Source organism: Triticum dicoccoides, chromosome 3A, assembly GCF_002162155.2.
Source record: "Triticum dicoccoides isolate Atlit2015 ecotype Zavitan chromosome 3A, WEW_v2.0, whole genome shotgun sequence".
In the NCBI taxonomy this organism is placed as follows: Eukaryota; Viridiplantae; Streptophyta; class Magnoliopsida; order Poales; family Poaceae; genus Triticum; species Triticum dicoccoides.
Genome location: NC_041384.1, coordinates 643,107,507 through 643,132,074, shown reverse-complemented (window position 1 = coordinate 643,132,074; position 24,568 = coordinate 643,107,507). Strand labels below are relative to the sequence as shown.

Sequence of the window (24,568 nt, the reverse complement as noted above, 5' to 3'; positions counted from 1 at the left end):
TTCAAATTGTGATAAATATCAGCCTATTTGCATGAATTTCATCCGGTTAGTTAAAATGCGATTTGAAATGTATGCAACTAGCATTGGATGGCTGCCTCCACTCCACAGATAGATGCAGGAATTTTTTGCAGGTTGCCGTTGAACATGCCCTAACAAGGTAAACTGCAATAGGCCAACCGTTGGATGCGAGGGGGCAGGACTGTATATAAACCAGTTGAAAATACCATAGTTGTTCCCACGTACGCAGACTACATGATCTTAGTGAAGGATCTATAATGAGAATCAAGAAATCATAACCCCAAGGACGGTAATAGAGGAACCATTGTTCCTCAGCTGATGCACGGCCAGGAGGATCGTAACTCGTAAGAAAGGTATTTCGTCCCCTATAGTTAGGCCAAAGCCCAAAAGTAGCACGACAGGAAGTTTTACAATCCACCCTCAACGAATGTGAAAAATGCAGATATTGTTCTCTACAGATATAATTCCGAAGTTTTAGAGATATACTACTAGAAAAGGACGTCTCTGTGTTCCACCAAAGCCACACGTCTTAATTTAGTTAGTTATAAAGTGATCTGACAAGGCTCCAATTTCCTCATGTCTTGACTTGCATATCATCATCAGCTTTCGGTAAAAGAGATAGCAGCTTAAGGCGAGCGGACGGACTATCTTCGTGCAGGCCATCTTCAGTTAAAGAGGTATCCTGCGCGATGACACAAACATAACTCTTAGCACCTTAAACATGCGATGAGATATCCAATGACAGAACCGTATGGACTAACTTATTTCTTTGGTTAATTCTGTGGATCAACTGTCCAGAGCTGGTGGTGGTCCAGGTGGAGTTTGCCTGCTCAAGGTAAGGGGAGATAAAGCCTTCACCACAATGCTCATGCTTGGACGGAACTCGGCTTCATATTGCACACACAGAGCTGCTACCGCCCCAAGCTGTATTAAGGTGCGAAGGTGAAAAGTGTGAAAACAGATGGAAAAGTTACAAGTTGTCAAGCTAGTGGGTATACAAAAGAGGGGGCAAGAGACAAGAGGAGTAGGGAGACCTTTGCAAGTCCCTTCGGCGGATATTCACCCTCCAACCGGGGATCTATGCAACCCTTCACCTTGTCTTCAGTTAATCTTGGTGTAGCCTGCACAACAGAAGCTATATGCTCAGAGAACTGGTTAACAAAGTCCACGGTGAAGGATGGGGATGTGTCTTGTTATTATGAGAAATAAGTAACTACGATGTGAGCATTACCCATGTAACCAGGCTCTGCTGCCCTCGAGGCGCTGTATGGTCCACAGGCTTTCTTCCTGTCAGAAGTTCCAAGAGAACAACCCCAAAACTATACACATCACTCTTCTGGGTCAGCTGACCAGTCATTGCGTACCTAGAAAGTTTATATTATTACAAAGCATTAGTTATACAAAAACAGTATTCTGTAATATCAGAATTCTGTAGACAATTGCATCACTTCAAGAAAGGTTTTATGTAAGGAGTACCCCCATATTAGAGTGTTTACTGCCAGGGAGAGTTTACAAGTTTCTGGCCAGTAACAGTAATGGTTAATACTCCCTCCGTTCCATAATTCTGGCCGTGGTTTAGTTCAAATTTGAACTGAAACCACGACAAGAATTATGGAACAAAGGGAGTAGAAGATAAAATACATAAATATTTGTGTCTGATTCTGCCCAAGTACAGGAAACTGGGTTGCCTCCACCTGGTGAACTTGATTCTTTTTCAGATTGGTAGTTGAGTATAAACCAGTTTTATCTGGTCAAACAAAATCCGAACAGAAGAGAAAAAACAGGCTGATGGATTCTACAACGACACAAGTTTCTCAGCATATTGCTATAAATGCTAAGTGCCAAAATGTACAAATAAATGCCAGGGAATGATTAAATTCTAATGTTGCTGATAAATGTGCTTATCTGTTGACATTTTTTAACCTCTGCTTTGAACAAGCAATGCAATCGATTTTATACAGAATTAACTAGACAAGTTCACACTCCAAAGAGAACTACTCCCTCCGTCCCAAAGTAAGTGACTAAACTTTGTACTAATTTTGTACTAAAGCTAGTACAAAGTTGAGTCACTTAATTTGGGACGGAGGGAGTATATTTTAGCAATAAAATAGTTATCGAAGTATTAATTCATCACGGATTTGGTAGTTTGAAAGTATAGGATTCTGTACTCTGGGGCATGATAACCGAAGGTTCCCAACACACGAGTAGAATGCAACCGAGCAGCCATATCTGGAGCCTGATTTGAAAGATTGAAGTCTGCAATCTTGGCCTTGAAGTCCTCAAATAAGAGGATGTTGCTGGATCTAACATCTCTATGTACAATAGAAGGCTGGACCTTCTCGTGCAGATATTCAAGTCCTTTGGCAGCATCAACAGCAATTTTCATTCGCTGCATCCAATTAAGTGGTGGACCAGGTTGTGCACCTTGTACTCCTTTTCTTCCTGTTAGCACAAGTTAAAAACATACTTGCTTACAAATAATCCACAATAGCTGTACCACCCCAATCCCCAAGTTCCCAACGAGAATAGGAAATTTTGTATCAAACTGTGGAGTATGATGGATATGCATAATCATACCATGTAGAACATCATGCAGGGACCCCATGGTGGCAAATTCATAGGCTACTATGCGAAGGTTACGCTCCATACAATATCCCAATATATCTACGAAGTTTTCATGTTTCAATCTTGAAACCAAGGAAACCTAGCATAAGAAAGTGTGGATCATTGCTGATGGACTCTCCGTGCATTTTCAGAAAAATATACATATTTAAAATTAGAGAACACTTCATGCATTAAGAAGTGTCAGATGTATAACCAGAAGAATAAGTCCAATCTTCAATAGTAAGCCAACCTGAGTCGAGAATTCTGATATGGGCTCATTTTCAGTAGCATCAAGTTTCTTCACTGCCATTTTTGTCCCATCATCAAGGACAGCATAGTACACTCTCCCATAAGACCCTTCGCCTATTAAAGCCTTTGCCCCAAAATCATCAGTCTTTTCTATTAATTCATCCAAAGATAGAACAGGAATATTGATAGAGGGAGCTGAATCTTGTGGCTCGGCTTTCACAGTAGCAGAATCTTTCAAACCCTTTTTCATTCCTTGAAAAAGCAGAGGAAATAGCATCAAATTCTATGTGGTGAATGTCAGATAAATGACCAGAACAGAGTTTTAAGTTTAAGTGGCATGATAACTGTAAACTAGCAAGCAAATGATACAATCAAGGTAAATAAGTGTACCATCTACGTTATTTGTTGGGGCCTTGGCCTTGGCACGCCCATTTTCATTCTCATCAAACTCAGTGGCTTGACAGCAAATGCAGCGACGCCACATTACTCTCCCTTTGCCTTGTTTCACCCCTACTACAGAAAGCACATAAATGATTTTTATCAGGAAAAATATTACAGGATTACACAGGAGCATATTTATTTAACTTCAGAGCACCGATGTCATCTCCTAACCAATGAAGCCTTCTAGAACAACAGCATTTGAACCACCATATACGTTCAGAAGGAGCATCAGTTTTAAAGTTTTTTGTTCGTTTAAGTGGTTTATGTCAGCACTTTGAAACATCAAAGTTGTTCCCGATGACAGCAAAGCATTTCGATGTCAGAAACAAAATCTGAAACAACCTCGAACCAGAAATCATCTCACGGATTGAAAGCGTACATCAGCTAGACTTTGCTCTATCTGAGAACATCGAATTTGCACATGTACATATCACATCCATCATACTACAGCGCGGGATTTCTGCAACCATTTCAACTGAAAATAAACTGCGCCGTCTGACAGAAATTCCCATCCCAAACTACAAAAATCACCTCGCATAAACTCCAAACACTAGAAATTTCACTACCAAACCCGGCATCTGCGACCTCCCTACACACAGCCCACACCAACTTAGACAGACAGTGGCTGGCCGACTACGAGCGCCGAGATCCAGGGCATCGAACCATGATCGCAGAGAACCTTCAAACCGCACACCAAACCTAACAAATCGCTTCCCCACCACGAACCCGCGCCTAACCCCGGTCAACCGCGGAGAGAGAGAGAGCGCGCGCGTGGCATCCCCGCCTGCGCCGAAACGCCGACCGCCGCAAAAACCGCCACCGGGCCGATTCGATCGCGGGCATTTCCGCGAGGCGGGGCGCGGAGGAGGAGGGGACAGACGAACGGAGTGGGAGGCGGCGGGATTCCGGGGAGGAGGATTTTGGGGGCGCGGAGACCTTACCTCGAGGGGTCGGCGGCGTTGCTTACTTTGGTCGGCTTCGTCGTCTCGGAGGAGGCGGAGACGGAGGCGGTGGTCGCGTTTTTATAGCGTTTCGCTCTCTTTCCCCTGCCTTTTTGAACTCTTATATTTTCTTTTCTTTTCTTTTTGTTTGTGTGCGCGTGTGTTTACCTTCGAGCTGGCGAGAAAACGGAACGGCCGGATGTGTCGCTGCTAGTGGGTCCCCAGCGGGAGGAATGCTGCATGCCAGTGAGCAGTTTCTAGATTGGGGGGCGCATTTCACGCGTCTACGGGTGAGGCGCCGGCTTTTCTGTTGGGTTTTGCAGGTTTAGGGCTTCTTTGATTCAAAGGAATTTTATAGGATTTCTAGAGGATTGAAATCCTTAGGATTTTTTCCTATGTTGGTCCTTTGATTCATAGGATTAGATTCCATAGGAATTTTTCCTATGGATATTTTGTACTACATTTCATAGGAAACCTAACATCCACTCCAACCTCTTTTTACAATTCCTTTGTTTTTTCTGTGACATCAAACACTCATTGCTAATCCTATAGGATTCAAGTGGGCATGCCACTCCAACCCTATACTTTTCCTATTCCTACATTTTTAAAATCCTACGAATCAAAGAGGCCCTTAGAGATGCCCACAAGACTGGGAAGCATCTAAAAAAATCCCTCAAAAAAGGAAAAAGAGAAGAGTCTAAAAAACGCTTTGAAAAACGCCTTCCTGTTTTTCATTTAGCTAATTTTCAATTCAGCATTCAGTTTTTTTTTGTCCTTCCGATCTACTCAGTCCCGCACGCATGGTGATGATTTTCATGTCATTGTTTGGTCTCGCACAATAAAAAATGATAATACAACTAATACCGAATTCTAATTCAGTTAGATGTTGATTAACTACTTATTAGTATTAAAAACAAGATTGAGATGCAAAATATGTTTCCTCCTATCGGTTGCCTCTGGTGGTTCCCCTCAGCTCCGGGTGCCTTCCCACGTTAGCGAGGTGGGGGACCCCGGTATTGGTTGTAGCGCTCAAGAAAGCGCTTTTAACCAATGCTTATGAGCGATGGCAAAACACTCCGCTTTGGCCTAAGCAGCGGATTAAGCGTCTTTTAAATTTTGTAATTGGAATTCAGTTGTTTTTTAATTTGGCTGCTTGCGAAATAATGGTGATATGCCATTTTTCTTATTATCAGGGTTTGTTCAAGAACTATTTCCTTCAGGTTCTGCGCCCCATCATCTCTATTAGGCTATGTCTATTTGAACTGGACTGGATTTTAGTTGTATTGCTTGTTGTGTGAATCTGATGTGTATTTGCTATTGTGTGAACTACATTTTAGATGCTATTTCATCTATCAGTGTGCTATGTTTTATATTTTCATGTGCATATTATTCAAAAACAATGAATTTGGTGGGGTGAAATTTTGGCCAATTTGCTCTAAGTTGTGGCCTTCCGCTTCTCTTATGTTTTCCATATTTTTGAATATTGTTTGGTTGTCTCTGGTCATCTTAGCTTTTGCTAGGGTTAAGTCTAAGTGTATGACTGACAGTGGTGAGGTGATGACGCCATTGACAACGACGAATGGGCTCTCCTCGTCATGTTCTCTTTCCAGTGATGTTGTTTGGCATCAAGGTGTGGAGGTTTAGTCATGGCCAGATCTTGGGCCTCGTTTTACCTAGGTGATTGACGACACCTTACGGAGGGGATGATGTTACATGTTTTTTCCTTTAGCTCCTTCGTCCGATGAAGCTCAGCCAGATAATGCTCCGCCGATGAACATACAAGGTTTATGTCTTCCTCCTTTGTTTAGCTGGAGTTTGGATTATCTTCAAGCCCTACTTGGTGCCACCTTCTTCAAGGTTGCAGTTTGTCCATATCATGATTGTTGGCATCTACTGATCTACATCAACGAGTTACAGACTGCTGCTTCTTCAAGCTCCTGGGTTTCAACAAGATTGCTTCAGCGAGATGAAGGCCCAGAGGTAGCAAGCCAGCAACTAACTTTGTTTGTGGTGCGCGCCGATGAATGCAGAAGGAAAACAATGTCAATTTCTTCAAGGACTTGCCTGCATTTTCTTATTCTTGTAAGGGTTAATTTTGTCTCATATATCGTCTTGGGCCTTAAATAGGGAGCAAAGTGCCTTCTTTTCTTTGTCAAAGCAAAATGAGTCTATTCCTCTCGTTTTGTAATGTAAGATACAGACATTGGTTAGCTTATTCATAATTGTATTTGCTCAATGGTGTGGGCACGAAAGGACATAACTGTGGTTCGTATGATGTGTCGTGGAATTGTCATGGCAGATGTCCTAAAGGAAGGACTTAGTCGTAGAGCCATCGCAACTAGGTTATCTTAAAGGGGTTAAACGGGACAAAGGACACAGGGAGCTTATGCTGGTTCGGCCCCTTGCGGTGAAGGTAAAGGCCTAATCCAGTTTGAGGTGGTATTGCTGTTGGGGAACGCGGTATTTCAAAATTTTCCTACGATCACGCAAGATCTATCTAGGAGATGCATATCAACAAGAGGGGAAGAGTATGTCTACGTACCCTCGTAGCCCGAAAGCGGAAGCGTTATGAAACACGGTTGATGTAGTCGAACGTCTTCGCGATCCAACCGATCAAGTACCGAACGCACGGCACCTCCGCGATCCGCACACGTTCAGCTCGGTGACGTCCCTCGTACTCTTGATCCAGTTGAGGCCGAGGGAGAGTTTTGTCAGCACGACGACGTGATGACGGTGATGATGAAGTTATCGACGCAGGGCTTCGCCTAAGCACTACAACGATATGACCGAGGTGGAATTCTGTGGAGGGGGCACCTCACACGGCTAAACAATCAACTTGTGTGTCTATGGGGTGCCCCCTCCCCCGTATATAAAGGAGTGGAGGAGGGGAGGGCCGACCCTCTCATGGCGCGCCCAAGGGGGGAGTCCTACTCCCAGTAGGAGTAGGTTTCCCCCCTTCCCTAGTTGGAGTAGGAGAAGAAGGAAGAGGGAGAGGGGGGGAAGGAAAGGGGGGCCGGCCCCCTCCCAATTCGGATTGGGCTTGGGGGGGGCACCTTGGCCGCCTCCTCCTCTCTCCCACTAAGGCCCAATAAGGCCCATTGACTCCCCGGGGGGTTCTGGTAACCTCCGGGTACTCCGGAAAATGCCCGAACTTGTCCGGAACCATTCCGGTGTCCAAACATAGCCTTCCAATATATCGATCTTTATGTCTCGACCATTTCGAGACTCCTCGTCATGTCTGTGATCACATCCGGGACTCCGAACTACCTTCGGTACATCAAAACACATAAACTCATAATACCGATCGTCATCGAACGTTAAGCGTGCGGACCCTACGGGTTCAAGAACTATGTAGACATGACCAAGACTCACTTTCGGTCAATAACCAATAGCAGAACCTGGATGCTCATATTGGTTCCTACATATTCTACGAAGATCTTTATCGGTCAAACCGCATAACAACATACGTTGTTCCCTTTGTCGTCGGTATGTTACTTGCCCAAGATTCGATCGTCGGTATCTCAATACCTAGTTCAATCTCGTTACCAGCAAGTCTCTTTACTCGTTCCGTAATGCATCATCCCGCAACTAACTCATTAGTCACATTGCTTGCAAAGCTTATAGTGATGTGCATTACCGAGAGGGCCTAGAGATACGTCTCCGATACACGGAGTGACAAATCCTAATCTTGATCTATGCCAACTCAACAAACACCATCAGAGACACCTGTAGAGCATCTTTATAATCACCCAGTTACGTTGTGACGTTTGATAGCACACTAAGTGTTCCTCTGGTATTCGAGAGTTGCATAATCTCATAGTCATAGGAACATGTATAAGTTATGAAGAAAGCAATAGCAACAAACTAAACGATCATCATGCTAAGCTAACAAATGGGTCAAGTCAATCACATTATTCTCTAATGGTGTGATCCCGTTAATCAAATGACAACTCATGTCTATGGTTAGGAAACTTAACCATCTTTGATTAACAAGCTAGTCAAGTAGAGGCATACTAGTGACACTCAGTTTGTCTATGTATTCACACATGTACTAAGTTTCCGGTTAATACAATTCTAGCATGAATAATAAACATTTACCATGATATAAGGAAATATAAACAACAACTATATTATTGCCTCTAGGGATATTTCCTTCAGTCTCCCACTTGCACTAGAGTCAATAATCTAGATTACATAGTAATGATTCTAACACCCATGGAGTCTTGGTGCTGATCATGTTTTGCTCATGAGAGAGGCTTAGTCAATGGGTCTACAACATTCAGATCCGTATGTATCTTGCAAATCTCTATGTCTTCCTCCTTGACTTGATCGCGGATGGAATTGAAGTGTCTCTTGATGTGCTTGGTTCTCTTGTGAAATCTGGATTCCTTTGCCAAGGCAATTACACCGGTATTGTCATAAAAGATTTTCATTGGACCCGATGCACTAGGTATGACACCTAGATCAGATATGAAATCCTTCATCCAGACTCCTTCATTTGCTGCTTCTGAAGCAGTTATGTACTCCACTTCGCATGTAGATCCCGCCACGACGCTCTGCTTGGAACTGCACCAACTGACAGCTCCACCATTCAATAAAAAAACGTATCCATTTTGTGACTTAGAGTCATCCGGATCAGTGTCAAAGCTTGCATCGACATAACCGTTCACGACGAGCTCTCTGTCACCTCCATAAACGAGAAACATATCCTTAGTCTTTTTCAGGTATTTCAGGATGTTCTTGACCGCTGTCCAGTGATCCACTCCTGGATTACTTTGGTACCTCCCCGCTAAACTAATAGCAAGGCACACATCAGGTCTGGTACACAACATTGCATACATGATAGAACCTATGGCTGAAGCATAGAGAATGACTTTCATTTTCTCTCTATCTTCTGCAGTGGTCGGGCATTGAGTCTAACTCAACTTCACACCTTGTAACACACTAGTAAGCGTGCACGTGCAACGCATGCTTTCTTTTAACGCATAAATTAAAGTCTTTTACATGCAACATATGGCAGCGGAAAAAATTATCTATTCCTACTCTTATAAAAAACCGAGTTGGTGATGATGATGTGCCTGCCATCTTGCAGTATAGACCGTCCGATCTATATCCGACAGATAGAAAGCAAACTATGGCAATTTTGCAAAAGGATACCGCACCTCTCTCGTTCATCCTTAGAGCATCTCTAGCAGACCCCGCATTTCGCCGAACTGTAAACTGTGTTTACAGTTTGCACGAGGGCGCTTATGCAGGCTCAAAATCGTGGCGATAGAACAGAAATTGTATACAAACCCGTAAAAATTTAAAAAACTCGTTTCGCGCAAGAAATTTAAGCAAAAGCTCGCCGAAGCTCGCTCGCATAGATAGTTCTTCTTCGCATAGTTAGTTCTTATTCATATAAGTTCATACACAGCATGCATATATTACATATAAGTTCGCCGGAGCTAGACCGGGCCTACGCTAACGTACCACTACACAAAATTGAGCTCACCGGAGCTCGTGCGGTAGCTTCCCAGCGGCGGTGCTCAATCGGAGTCGGAGGAGTCGAGGTCGATGTAGAGCTTCGCCTGCTCCGCCTTCATCACTCACAGGTCAGCCTCCTTGGACGCGTGCGCTTGCGATGCAGCGACGCCCGTCTTGACGAAGAGCCGCTCGTACTCAAGCTCGCGCCGGATGCGCTCTTCCATCTCCTCCCGCTCCCTCGTCCACCGCTCGAGGAGCTCCTCCTCCCCGGGGGGAGGTAGTCCTCGGGCCCGATGACGCCTCGGCGCGGTGGCGCATCGGGCACGGCGCGAGGCGAGAGCTCCTCCTCCGGCTCGCTCTTCACCGGAATGAGACGCGAGCTCGATGCGCCCACGGATGAGCTCCCCACGGACCAGTTGCCGGAGGAGGCATGGCGGCGGCGGGCGAGCTTAATACGTCTCCAACGTATCTACTTTTCAAAACACGTTTGCCCTTGTTTTGGACTCTAACTTGCATGATTTGAATGGAACTAACCCGGACTGACGCTGTTTTCAGCAGAATTACCATGGTGTTATTTATGTGCAGAAACAAATGTTCTCGGAATTACCTGAAACTTCACGGAGCAACTTTTTGGAAAATATAAAAAATACCTGCAAAAGATGAAGGCCAGGGGCCCACCACCTGTCCACGAGGGTGGGGGGCGCGCCCCCTACCTCGTGGGCCCCCTGTTGCCTCTCCGACTCCAACTCCAACTCTATATATTGTGTTTTGGGGAGAAAAAAATCAGAGAGAAGAATTCATCGCGTTTTACTATACAGAGTCGCCGCCAAGCCCTAAAACCTCTCGGGAGGGCTGATCTGGAGTCCGTTCGGGGCTCCGGAGAGGGGAATCCGTCGCCATCGTCATCATCAACCATCCTCCATCACCAATTTCATGATGCTCACCGCCGTGCGTGAGTAATTCCATCGTAGGCTTGCTGGACGGTGATGGGTTGGATGGGATCTATCATATAATCGAGTTAGTTTTGTTAGGGTTTGATCCCTAGTATCCACTATGTTCTGAGATTGATGTTGCTATGACTTTGCTATGCTTAATGCTTGTCACTAGGGCCCGAGTGCCATGATTTCAGATCTGAACCTATTATGTTTTCATCAATATATGAGTGTTCTTGATCCTATCTTGCAAGTCTATAGTCACCTATTATGTGTTATGATCCGTTAACCCCGAAGTGACAATAATCGGGATACTTACCTGTGATGACCGTAGTTTGAGGAGTTCATGTATTCACTATGTGTTAATGCTTTGTTCTGGTACTCTATTAAAAGGAGGCCTTAATATCCCTTAGTTTCCGTAAGGACCCCGCTGCCACGGGAGCGTAGGACAAAAGATGTCATGCAAGTTCTTTTCCATAAGCATGTATGACTATATTCGGAATACATGCCTACATTATATCAATGAACTGGAGCTAGTTCTGTGTCACCCTAGGTTATGACTGTTACATGATGAACCACATCCGGCATAATTCTGTATCACCGATCCATTGCCTTCCCATATTGTTCTTCGCTTATTTACTTTCCCGTTGCTATTGCTATCATCACTATAAAATACCAAAAACATTACTTTTACTACTGTTACCTTTTGCTACCGTTACCACTACTATCATATTACTTTGCTACTAAACACTTTGCTGCAGATATTAAGTTTCCATGTGTGGTTGAATTGACAACTCAGCTGCTAATACTTGAGAGTATTCTTTGGCTCCCCTTGTGTCGAATCAATAAATTTGGGTTGAATACTTTACCCTCGAAAACTGTTGCGATCCCCTATACTTGTGGGTTATTAAAACTATTTTCTGGCGCCGTTGCTGGGGAGCATAGCTCTATTCTTTGAGTCACTTGGGATTTATATCTGCTTATCATTATGAAGAACTTGAAAGATCCAAGAACCAAGATTTATCCCTCAACTACGAGGGGAGGTAAGGAACTGCCATCTAGCTCTGCACTTGATTCACCTTCTGTTTTGAGTAAGCTTGCGACACCTAAAACTACTTCTGCTATTCGTTCTGATATGTCGCATGTTATTGATGATGCCACTTCTGCTATGCATGATACTTATGATGTAACTACTTCTATGCATGATACTACTGTGCCACTTAGTGATTTTCTTGATGAACAAATTGCTAGGGCTAGAGAGATTGAAAATATTGAATCTGATAATACTGATGAAAGTGATGATGAAGAATCACTTGTTATTCCTGAGGGTTATGTCTTTGATCAAGAAGCTCCTTTAGCAATTTTAGCTTGCAAAGATAGAAACGAACTTAAGAGGTTATTAGCTAAATGGAATAAGAAATCTCTAAATGCTAGAATGAAACCTGACCCTGCTTTTGCTACTTCACCTATCTGTGTTACCGATAAGGATTATGAATTCTCTGTTGATCCTAATATAATTACTTTGGTTGAGTCTGATCCTTTTCATAGCTATGAATCTGAAACTGTTGTGGCACATCTTACTAAATTAAATGGTATAGCTACCCTGTTTACTAAAGATGAGAGAACTCACTACTTTTATATCCTTAAAATATTTCCGTTCTCATTAAAGGGTGATGCTAAGATATGGTTTAATTCCCTTGATCCTGGTTGTGTGCGTAGTCCCCAGGATATGATTTATTACTTCTCTGCTAAATATTTCCCTGCTCATAAGAAACAAGCTGCTTTAAGGGATATATATAATTTTGTGCAAATTGAAGAAGAGAGTCTCCCACAAGCTTGGGGGAGGCTTCTCCAATTACTTAATGCTTTGCCTGATCATCCTCTTAAGAAAAATGAAATACTTGAGATCTTTTATGGTGGGCTAACCGATGCTTCCAGAGATTACCTGGATAGTTGTGCTGGTTCTGTTTTCAGGGAAAGAACACCGGATGAAGCTGAAATTCTATTGAATAATATGTTGACAAATGAAAATAATTGGACACCTTCGGAGCCAATTCCTAAGCCTATTCCTAAACCAACTCCGAAGAAGAGAGGTATTCTATTTCTCAGTCCTGAACATATGCAAGAGGCAAAGAAATCTATGAAAGAAAATGGTATTAAAGCTGAAGATGTTAAGAATTTACCTCCTATTGAAGAAATACATGGTCTTGATAACCCGACACAGGTAGTGAAGGTAAATTCTCTCTATAGAGATGATAAAGCTGAAATCCCATTTACTAAGTTTGCTAGCCCATGTTTAGATGAGTTTGATAAATTTATGGCTAAGCAAGAAGATTTTAATGCTTATTTTGGTAGACAATTGAAATACAATTCAAATATGCTTGAACACTTGGGTGATTATATGGCTAATGTCAAAGGTGAACTTAAACTTATTAGTAAACATGCTTCTATGGTTACCACTCAAGTAGAACAAGTAATTAAAGCTCAAAATGATTTGCTCAATGAATTGAATAGTAAAGATAATGATCATGATGTTAGAGTTATGACTAGAGGTGGTAGAATGACTCAGGAACCTTTGTATCATGAAGGCCATCCTAAGAGAATTGAGCAAGATTCTCAAAGAAATAATATAGATGCACCTAGTTCTTCTAAGAAGAAGAAAAAGAAAAATGATAGGACTTTGCATGCTTCTAGTGATCCTATTGTTGAAACACCTGAGAATCCAAATGATATTTCTATTTCTGATGCTGAAACTCAATCTGGTAATGAACTTGAAACTAGTAATAATGTTAATGATAATGTTCATGATGATGCTCAACCTAGTAATGGTAATGATGTAGAAATTGAACCTGTTGTTGACCTTGATAACCCACAATCAAAGAATCAACGTTATGACAAGAAAGACTTTGTTGCTAGGAAACATGGTAAAGAAAGAGAGCCTTGGGTTCATAAACCCATGCCTTTTCCTCCCAAACCATCCAAGAAAAAGGATGATGAGGATTTTGAGCGCTTTGTTGAAATGATTAGACCTATCTTTTTGCATATGCGATTAACTGATATGCTTAAAATGAATCCTTATGCTAAATACATGAAAGAAATTGTTACTGATAAAAGAAAGATACCGGAAGCTGAAATTTCCACCATGCTTGCTAATTATATTTTTAAGGGTGGAATAACAAAGAAACTTGGAGATTCCGGTGTACCCACTATACCATGCTCTATTAAAAGAAACTATGTTAAAACTGCTTTATGTGATCTTGGAGCCGGTGTTAGTGTTATGTCTCTCTCTTTATATCGTAGACTTGATTTGAATAAGTTGACACCTACTGAAATATCTTTGCAAATGGCTGATAAATCAACTGCTATACTTGTCGGTATTTGTGAGGATGTGCCTGTTGTAGTTGCAAACGTTACTATTTTAACGGACTTTGTTATTCTTGATATTCCCGAGGACGATAGTATTCTTGGAAGACCCTTTTTGAATACTGCAGGGGCTGTTATTGATTGCACTAAAGGCAATGTCACTTTTCATGTTAATGGTAATGAGCATACCGTACACTTTTCGAGGAAACAACCTCAAGTCCACAGTATCAATTCTATTGGAAAATTTTCATCGATTAAATTTGGAGGTTTTGAATTTCCTCTTCCTACTGTCAAGAAGAAATATGATATTCTTATTATTGGGGATGTGCATAACCCCGTTGAGGTAACATAGTGTTATTCGAAATTTCTCCGGTTCCATGTTATTCGGAATGAGTTCATTAACAAGACTTGATCAACCTTGTTAGTGGATTCCTTTTGATGATCATGAGATGGATGAAACTAGAAGGCACAACCTTCTGTACCCCACTTTTACTTTCTGTTATTTATATAAAGTAAAATAAAAATAAATATTTTTCCGTCTGTTATCTGATTATCCATGCAATATAAAAATACCCCGAAAATAAAAGTTCTCCAAAAGCCCTGAAATTTAAATATGATTTTTTTCTAGAATATTTGGCACTGAGAACACATCAGGGGGGTCAACCACCTGCCCATGAGGGTGGAGGGCGCGCCCTACCCCCTGGGCGCGCCCCCTGCCCCATGGGCCCACGGTGGCCCTCCTCCACTTATCCTTTCACCCACACACTCCTTCTTCCTCCCCCAAACACGAATATCCAGCTCAAACCCGAGTCCAAGCTCGTTTTGCTGCCATTTTCGATCTCCTTGCTCAAAGCACCTCTCACAAAACTTCTTGGGGAGATTGTTCTTTGGTATGTGACTCCTCTATTGGTCCAATTAGTTTTTGTTCTAGTGCTTTATTCATTGCAAATTTCTGCTACTTAGGTGACCCTGTTCTTGAGCTTGCATGTCAAATTTATATGGTCAAAAGTAGTTTTGATGCATGATATAGGCCCTAGGCACTTGTAGGAGTAATTGCTATCAATATTATTGAGTTTGGTTCACTTTTATTTTGAAGTTATTAAAAATTTCAGAATTTTTCAGAAAATGATGAGGAGACTTTTGAGGGGGCCATCGAGCCAAAGCTCGAAGGAAAAGGCACCGAAGCCTAAGTATAATCTGCCTCGCACCGCGGAGGTTCGGGCGTGTGAACGGCCTTCCGATGATTTCTTGAGAGCCGCCGGTATTTATGAAGATTATCATGAATTGGCTAAGAATGCAGGCCTCACCGCTTTCCTCCACGACCAATGCAATCAGTATCTCTTACTCACAAATACCTTTGTGCAAAATTTTCATTTCCATTCTAGGAGCTCACCACCTACGGTGGAGTTTCATTTATATGATGAGCATAAGGAGATGTCACTTTATGATTTTTGTCGGGTTTGTTTAGTCCCTTTTGAGGGCAAGACAGAAGAACCACATCGCGATGATGTGGAGGGGTTTATTGATATTATCACTGTAGGGGAAACAAGGAAGATTTTCGATGCACGAATCACTAGCATACATTTTCCTGTTTTACGTTATTTTGCATTATTTGCTAGTCGTTGGTTAATTGGTCGCGAAAACTGTGGAAACCTTAGTATCCCTGATATTATTATTTTGCTCCACGGTTTATACGGTGGTAACTCTATTAGTATGGGCGGCATTATTGCTAAACGGTTAAGTCTGAACCATACCTAGGGCCCCATCTTTGGAGGCATCTATGCTTCACGCCTAGCTGCACATTTTAACATACCTATTAGGCATTATGAGAAGGAAGAAAATGTGCTGCCCCATGTTTATTTAGATTATAAGAGTATGGTGGCACATGATTTTATTGTTAAGAATAGGGAAGGAGAGCTTAAATACAAATTGTTCTTTGATAAACATCATCCTGAGACTATTACCCTACCTGCTCCTTCTTTGTTTGATTTATCTGCAGGCCGGTATCTTGTTCCGTTGAAGGCTATTCACGCCTACCGGAACCCTGCACCAGCTATGGAGCCAGAACCGGAACCACAAGTTGATCCTTCACGACAGTCTAATTACCAGTCGGATCCGGAGATGATTGTCAGCCAGTGGCAATCAGAGTCCTCTTCTTCTTCTTCTCAGTACGACCCCAACTACTATTATGGATATCCGTCAGGCCAGCCGTGGCCATAGACCAACTTAGGCCAAAAGCCTAAGCTTGGGGGAGTACGTATTTCCCACCGACATTACATTTATGTTCACACACTCATTGCTAGATGTCGGTGCTCATACTTTTTCATTGTATCATCCATGCTAGTTTAATTTCCTTTTTATGCTTTCTTCTTGTGTGTTTAATAAACCTTAAGAAAAACAAAAAAAAATAGTTGTAGCTTTTAATTAGTTTACTTTCCATGCTTGTAGTAGTAATTGAAAAGAAAAACCCAAAAATATTTCATGTTCTTCTTATGCTTGTTGGGAGCTTTCCCGTGTAAATAGTTTTATTTATTTTCTTTTATTTGGGGGCCGATAGGAGAAGACCATGATTAAATTGTTGAAGTGGCTCTTATATGCATTATTGTTGATCTGACAAAAGAGCCCATATTGCACTGTCTTCTCCTGTTTGTTGAATGCTTGCAGATTCCAGCTTAGTCCAATGCACGTGCACTATTATTATTATTCACATCGTTCAGTCGTGCAAGTGAAAGGCAATTATGACGATATATGATGGACTAACTGAGATGAGAAAAGCTGGTATGAACTCAACCTCTTTTGTTTTTGTAAATATGATTAGTTCATCGTTCCTGATTCAGCCTATTATGAATAAACATGTTTGCAATGACAAGTAGAGATCATAGTTTCTTGTGCCATGCTTGATTAGCTATGAGTTATAATGGTTTACCTTGCGTGCCAGCATGCTATTGAAATGGTTATAATGTGGTATGATAGGGTGGTATCATCCTCTGAATGATTTAAGTGACTTGACTTGGCGCATGTTCACGCATGTAGTTGAAACAAAATCAACATAGCCTTCACGATATTTATGTTCATGGTGGATTATATCCTACTCATGCTTGCATTCGGTGTTGATTAATTTTAATGCATGTTCATGACTGTTGTCGCTCTCTAGCTGGTCGCTTCCCAGTCTTTTGCTAGCCTTCACCTGTACTAAGCGGGAATACTGCTTGTGCATCCAATCCCTTAAACCCCAAAGTTATTCCACATGAGTCCACTATACCTACCTATATACGGTATCTACCTGCCGTTCCAAGTAAATTTGTATGTGCCAAACTCTAAACCTTCAAATAAATATCCTGTTTTGTATGCTCGAATAGCTCATGTATCAACTAGGGCTGTCTGTATCTTCCATGTTAGGCGGGTTATTCTCAAGAGGAGTGGACTCCGCTCCTCACTCACGAGATAAATGGCTGGTCACCGGGATGCCCAGTCCCATGCTTTATGCAAACTAAATCAAAATAATTGCAAACAAAACTCCCCCTGGGACTCTTGTTAGTTGGAGGCACTCGTTGTTTCGAGCAAGCCATGGATTGATGCTTGTTGTTGGAAGGGGGAGTATAAAATTTACCATTCTGTTTGGGAACCGCCTATAATGTGTGTAGCATGGAAGATATCGCCATCTCTTGGTTTTTATGTTGACAATGAAAGTATACCGCTCAAAAAATTATTCACCTCTATTTCAAAACCGAGCTCTGGCACCTCTACAAATCCCTGCTTCCCTCCGCGAAGGGCCTATCTATTTACTTTTATGTTGAGTCATCATCCTCTTATTAAAAAGCACCAGTTGGAGAGCACACTGTCATTTGCATTCATTACTGTTAGTTTACATTGAGTATGACTTGACTGGATCTCTTTTACCATGAATTACAATGTCTAGTCAGTCCTTGGTCTTTAAAGGTGCTCTGCATTTATGTTTTGCGGTCTCAGAAAGGGCTAGCGAGATACCATCTTGTTATATCATATTATGATTGTTTTGAGAAAGTGTTGTCATTCGAGATTTTATTATTATTGCTCGCTAGTTGATTATGCCATTGATATGTGTAAAGTTGAGACCTAAGCATTATTGCGAATGTGGTAAGTTATAATCTTTGCTGAAAACTTGAATGCTGGCTTTACATATTTACAACAACAAGAGCAAACACAGTTTGTAAAAGTTTTTCTTTATCACTTTCAGTTTGTCAACTTAATTGCTTGAGGACAAGCAAAGTTTTAAGCTTGGGGGAGTTGATACGTCTCCAACGTATCTACTTTTCCAAACACTTTTGCCCTTGTTTTGGGCTCTAACCTGCATGATTTGAATGGAACTAACCCGGACTGACGCTGTTTTTAGCAGAATTACCATGGTGTTATTTATGTGCAGAAACAAACGTTCTCGGAATGACCTAAAACTTCACGGAGCAACTTTTTGGAAAATATAAAAAATATCTGCAAAAGATGAAGGCCAGGGGGCCCACCACCTGTCCACGAGGGTGGGGGGCGCGCCCCCCTACCTCGTGGGCCCCCTGTTTCCTCTCCGACTCCAACTCCAACTCTATATATTGTGTTTCGGGGAGAAAAAATCAGAGAGAAGAATTCATCGCGTTTTACGATACGGAGCCGCCGCCAAGCCCTAAAACCTCTCGGGAGGGCTGATCTGGAGTCCATTCGAGGCTACGGAGAGGGGAATCCGTCGCCATCGTCATCATCAACCATCCTCCACCACCAATTTCATGATGCTCACCGCCGTGCGTGAGTAATTCCATCGTAGGCTTGCTGGACGGTGATGGGTTGGATGGGATCTATCATGTAATCGAGTTAGTTTTGTTAGGGTTTGATCCCTAGTATCCACTATGTTCTGAGATTGATGTTGCTATGACTTTGCTATGCTTAATTTTTGTCACTAAGGCCCGAGTGCCATGATTTCAGATCTGAACCTATTATGTTTTCATCAATATATGAGTGTTCTTGATCCTATATTGCAAGTCTATAGTCACCTATTATATGTTATGATCCGATAACTCCGAAGTGACAATAATCGGGATACTTACCGGTGATGACCGTAGTTTGAGGAGTTCATGTATTCACTATGTGTTAATGCTTTGTTCTGGTACTCTATTAAAAGGAGGCCTTAATATCCCTTAGTTTCCGTAAGGACCCCGCTGCCACGGGAGCGTAGGACAAAATATGTCATGCAAGTTCTTTTCCATAAGCATGTATGACTATATTCGGAATACATGCCTACATTATATCAATGAACTGGAGCTAGTTCTGTGTCACCCTAGGTTATGACTGTTACATGATGAACCGCATCCAGCATAATTCTCTATCATCGATCCATTGCCTACGAGCTTTTCCCATATTGTTCTTCTATTATTTACTTTCCCGTTGCTATTGCTATCATCACTACAAAATACCAAAACATTACTTTTACTATTGTTACCTTTTGCTACCGTTACCACTACTATCATATTACTTTGCTACTAAACACTTTGTTGCAGATATTAAGTTTCCAGGTGTGGTTGAATTGACAACTCAGCTGCTAATACTTGAGAGTATTCTTTGGCTCCCCTTGTGTCGAATCAATAAATTTGGGTTGAATACTTTACCCTCGAAAACTGTTGCGATCCCCTATACTTGTGGGTTATTAGAGCTCGCGACGGTCGAACTTAAAATTAACGACAAAAATAATGCTGGAGAAAATGTAAGTATAATCAAAATTGAACTGAAATTGTCAATTAAAATCATAACCTTTCTATGGTTGGCAATGGATCATTCTATATAGCAACATTTACCTGTTTAGAAGTGTCGGACAAAATATCTACCTACTCCATGAAATTTAACATCCAAAGACCATAAGATGACTTGCATGATTACAAATTTTGATATAATAAAAATCTTAATAGTTTTATAAAACTTCCAAAATGATGGTGACTGAACACCTTTTTAACTCATTGTGTGTAGCGACCCGACCTCAGACGGTCAAGCCTCTGTGTATCTGTGCCATCCCTGGATCGGTATGCTGGCACACATAGTACATCAGTGTATATATCAAAGTGCAATCACATGTATAAATAACGTAAAACTGATATATACCTCATAATTCGCAGCGGAAACAAACAATCGGGTGTGGAGTCCCATCAGCGCCATCGGCAGGTTGAGTGTAGACCGTAACCCAATCAAGGAAACTCACTCGTCGTATCAAATCCTGCAACATGATACGTTGCAGCCGTGTAGATCAGTACATTGAATGTACCGGCAAGATCACAATAAGAGAAAACAAATGATAAACTATACTATATGCAATATGGCTTTGTGGCTCTGTATCTGAATTTTGTTTGCATAAAAGCTGGTTTTATTTTCCCTACATCAAAGGAATTAACCGAAGTCTGTACTACGGAGTTTTCTATCATGACATGGTTCCGCCAACCGATGTCTCATAGGCCGAATCATCATAAGTTGCCCACAATTAAGTTATCAATCCGGTGTTGAGAGTTCCGAGATAGATCCAAGTCCAGATGCTCAAATTGTCCGTAACCGGGGACACGGCTAATCGATTAGATTTTAACACTCTGCATAGGTTTGTACACTTTACCCGCAAGATTCGATCCCTCTTTTTTCGTTCTCGCACTTCACGGTGTTTGAGAACAAGACGACCGAAACATGGTCTTCCGAAGAGTTCCCTTGACCACCAGAGCCCATAGTGACTTGTGGTTGCACAGGTAAGCTTCCGGGCATGAAGTATTCTTTCGTCCCTTTGAGTCTGGGTGAAGCTTTCCGCAAGATGTCATGGGGCTTCTCCATGCATCCCGGCCATCCACTGGTCCCTCCAGGGTGCCCGTCAACCGTCCTTCACCCAGTAGTGTGTATTGAATTCTTGTCTCGAGTCTCAAAATCTTGAGGTCTTGAGGTCATGAAGATTTAGTCCTTGCCGATGCCATCATGAAGTTGTCGTCTTGACGTAGAGTCCTCCATTCTCACACCACTCTGGTGCACTCATACCAAACCCCGTCTACTATAGCGTAGCATTAAAACTATATAACGTCCCGGGCTTGGTAACAGGGAGATGGGTTTATACCTCATGCATTCTACTCAACTACAAGATTCAATAACACTACTGGAGGGATTGTTGAAAGGGTGCTACTGCATGCAAATAAGACATAGGTACGAAAAACATGGTCAAAGTGAACTTGCCTAGTAATACTTGATGAAGATAACAAGGCTCTCAGAATAATGACTTGGCAGAACTATTCGTCACTCCGTTGAAATCTATATAATCAAACATAGTATTCACATAAGCAATCAATCCTAGCAATCAATACTATCAATCAAAATAACACTCAACTAAATAAAATAGATAAATAAAACGATAATGAAATCAAAGAAGGCCAAAATAAATATCCAAAGAAAACTTTAAAGAAAAACTAGGGAAAACCCATACACACAATATCAACCAATAACTTTCATAACCTCACTAAATTTATCTAAGAAATTACTTAACAGAAAATAAAATATATTTTCAACAAAACAACAGAAAGAAATTATCTAAAATAATTTCTAGCAAAAATAACTACAATACTAGCTATTTTTTGATAGAAAACAATACTAGCTATTACATACCCTATATACTAACTCTGCTAAACTGAAATCCTAAACAGTAGCAAAACTAATAAAAATAATTTCTAAAATTATCTACTGAATTCTAACAGAATTATATTACACTCAACAAAACTTTGCAAAAAGAATTAATTAAATCTAAATAAAACTCACTAAGTTACAAACAAAACAAAACAAAACAACATAGAAACAGTACTATTTTGCCTAAAACCCTAATTTAAAATAGACTAAAATGAAATACTCAACACTACTGGATAGGCAAAGGTCCTAGTGACCAGGAGCAAAAAGAATCAACTTAAAATATATTCTAGAACTCAAACTAGAGCCAAAATAGTGTTTGAAGCATATTTGAAATAATTCGAATTTAAACTACATAAATTTGAAAACTAATGGCACAAACAGAAACTTCAAGAAATTTTGAATCTAATGCAAAAATAATAACTCAATTTGGACTTAAAACCTAAAAGATATTGATTTTCTAAAAACAGAACTATTCTGTTTTCGGAACAGAAACGAAATAAAAATCAAAACACGCACGTGCTACGTGGCCTATTGCTATTGGGCTAAACAGGTGGGCGTTTGGTAACTAAACTGTGCCCGGGCGATACTTAACAAAACCGTACATGCACGTTTAATAAAAAGAAACTGGCGAGACGGTTCGATCTAAACAGATAATAAACCGTACTAAACCGATCTATATAGAAAAAACCTAACTATTCGATAGATCTAATCTAGAGCGTTGAAATAAGATCGAACGGCGGTGGGGAGTTGGCCAGCTTACAGTGGGGTGGTCGCCGGTGATGCGGCTCGGACGTCGTCGTCGGCGTCGCTCCGGTCGTCGGCGGGGTCGGTGGAGCAGACAAGGGGATGCAGCGGTCGAAGGCAGTTCAAACGATGGTCGCCGGTGTGCTCGGGGACGACGGAGACGGACGGCGGTGAGCTCGTGGCGGCGAGGGCGTACGGTGGTCGTCGGCTGGCGGCGCTCCAGTGGGTTTAGGGCTCGGGCCAGGGCACGGGAGGTGCGGACGAGCGAGGGGAGTGCAGAGATGGTCTCGGGAGGCGGTGAGGGGGTCGGAGTAGCTCGGTGGGGCGGCAATGGCGCGGCGGCGTCTTCGGCTCCGGCGAGAAGTTGAGGAGTAGGCGGGGGTTATTGGTGCGAGGAAAGAAGGGGAACGGGTCGAGGGGGAGAGTATATATAGGGGGGATTCTTGGAGGAGGGGTGAGTCGGGGAGGGGATCCCGAGGATCACGGGATTCGGCGGCGCGGCCGATGCGATCTGGCTCGGGCGGGGCTTGCGGAGGAAGAAGACGACGCAGGCCCCGCTGTCAGCGAGTGCGGGAATGAGGGAGAGGTGCGGGCGACCGGTGAGGAGGGGTTTCGGGCGCGTGCGCGGGCTGGACCGTTGTGGGCCGCGGCGGAGGGAGAGAGAGAGATGGGCCTCAGGCTGGGCACTGCTGGCTTCGGCCGTTTTTTTAAATAAGCACACACAAGAAAATAAAGGAAAAACAATAAGACTTTTATATAGACATATTATGTACCAAAATTTTCATAAAAATAAATCCTAAAACATGAACATATTTTCATGTACATATAAGATACACACAAAAACTCACAAAAGTCAAACAATGTTGTTGTTGAAAGAAAACCCAATAAAAATCATTTTTTAAAACACCAAAATGATTTCAAATTTACTTTCCTCCAATTTTGTATTGTAGGGAATCATTTTACCCTAATTTCCAAATAATTTATTTTTGGAGAAAAATAATTTGAATAAAACCCAAATAACTCCTAAATGGTTTTGAATTTGAATTTCAAACCACTTCCAACTCTATTTCATATAATTTGAAGAAGTCATTTTATCTTCTCTCATGAAAATCATTGAGTTGCATAAAGCTTCTGAATTTGAAATATGTCCAAATGGAATTCAAATATTTTCAAAACCCTTTTTCATTTCAAATGGAAGAAGTCATGTCATCTTCACTCTAGGGTTTTGTGTTTGAATTGAAATTGAATTCTTTGAGATCAAAATGCAAAGTGAAAGTTTGGAAAAGTCATTTCATTCCCTCTCATTCAACTTTCAAAAAGTTTCAAATTCCACTCAATTTCAATCAATCAATCACCCAAACAATCAAACAACAAGCATAGTTATTTATTTAATATAACATTCCAAAATTTAGAATTTTGGGATGTTACATTGTGACCGTATCAAAAAATCGCACCCACACAGCCAAACTGACTTGGACGAAGTCCGACCCTAAATACAAACCAAATGACCAAAAAGGCTATTTTTGATTAAAAAATTAACTGGACAACACCCAACGCTGCATCTGTAATTATGACTTCAGCAAAAGGGCTAAAAACCAACTCAAAAAAGAAAAGAAACGAAAAAACCTAAAAGAGGACACACCTGACTTTTCTATAGCTGGCCAAATGGGCCGGGCCTGGCATGCCGACCCGTAAGCACACTGGCATGGCACGTGATGGGCCAGGCCCAGCACGCTCTAATCGGGCCGTGCCAGGCACGCGGCCCGCCTTGGGCCATGCCTGGGCTTGAAGGCTAGGCACACGGGCTGGCACGGCACGGCCCGTTTATCTTTTTATTTTTTATCCAGATTTTTTTATATATATAACACATAAATCAGCCCAAGAAACAACCTAGCAGGCTATCAGGCTAGTGGGTCAGCGTGCCTGGCGTGCCATCAGGCCGGCCCGTTTGGCTCCTGGGCCGTGCTTGGGCCGGAGGGGGCAGAACGCAGGCCGGCACGACACGGCCCGACTAATAATCATGCCATGGCGGGCCGGGCCGGGCCAGGCACGATTAAGATGGGTCGGGCCGGGCCAGCCCGTTTGGCCAGCTATAGACTCTTCCTCTCAGCTCCCCTCACCTCGTCACCTACCTTCACTACCCTTATCACTTCA

General features: G+C 42.1%; 1 protein-coding gene across 2 annotated transcripts; it reads right to left on the bottom strand.

Moving 5' to 3' along the window:
- Window positions 1-337: 337 nt before the first annotated feature.
- LOC119269850 (PTI1-like tyrosine-protein kinase 2) lies at window positions 338-4,365 on the bottom strand. Of its 2 annotated transcripts, none has more exons than XM_037551773.1 (9): window positions 4,254-4,365; window positions 3,262-3,384; window positions 2,873-3,123; window positions 2,596-2,722; window positions 2,187-2,460; window positions 1,250-1,382; window positions 1,053-1,139; window positions 780-942; window positions 338-700 (listed from the first exon to the last, which is right to left on the bottom strand). In XM_037551773.1, exons 2-8 carry the CDS (start codon window positions 3,353-3,355, stop codon window positions 805-807), a joined length of 1,104 nt encoding a protein of 367 aa, XP_037407670.1. In that variant the 5' UTR covers window positions 3,356-3,384; window positions 4,254-4,365; the 3' UTR covers window positions 338-700; window positions 780-804. The 2 variants fall into 2 exon arrangements, with proteins under 2 accessions (XP_037407670.1, XP_037407671.1); XM_037551774.1 differs by having other exon boundaries at window positions 3,262-3,381; window positions 4,254-4,352.
- Between the last annotated feature and the right edge of the window lie 20,203 nt (window positions 4,366-24,568).

Coding starts and splice junctions, on each gene's coding strand:
- LOC119269850 (XM_037551773.1), bottom strand. CDS start 3,355: ATGTGGCGTCGCTGCATTTGCTGTCAAGCCACTGAGTTTGATGAGAAT. Junction 3,124..3,261: donor CCCAACAAATAACGTAGATG/GTACACTTATTT, acceptor TGCTTTTTCAAG/GAATGAAAAAGGGTTTGAAA. Junction 943..1,052: donor CGCCGAAGGGACTTGCAAAG/GTCTCCCTACTC, acceptor ACCTTAATACAG/CTTGGGGCGGTAGCAGCTCT.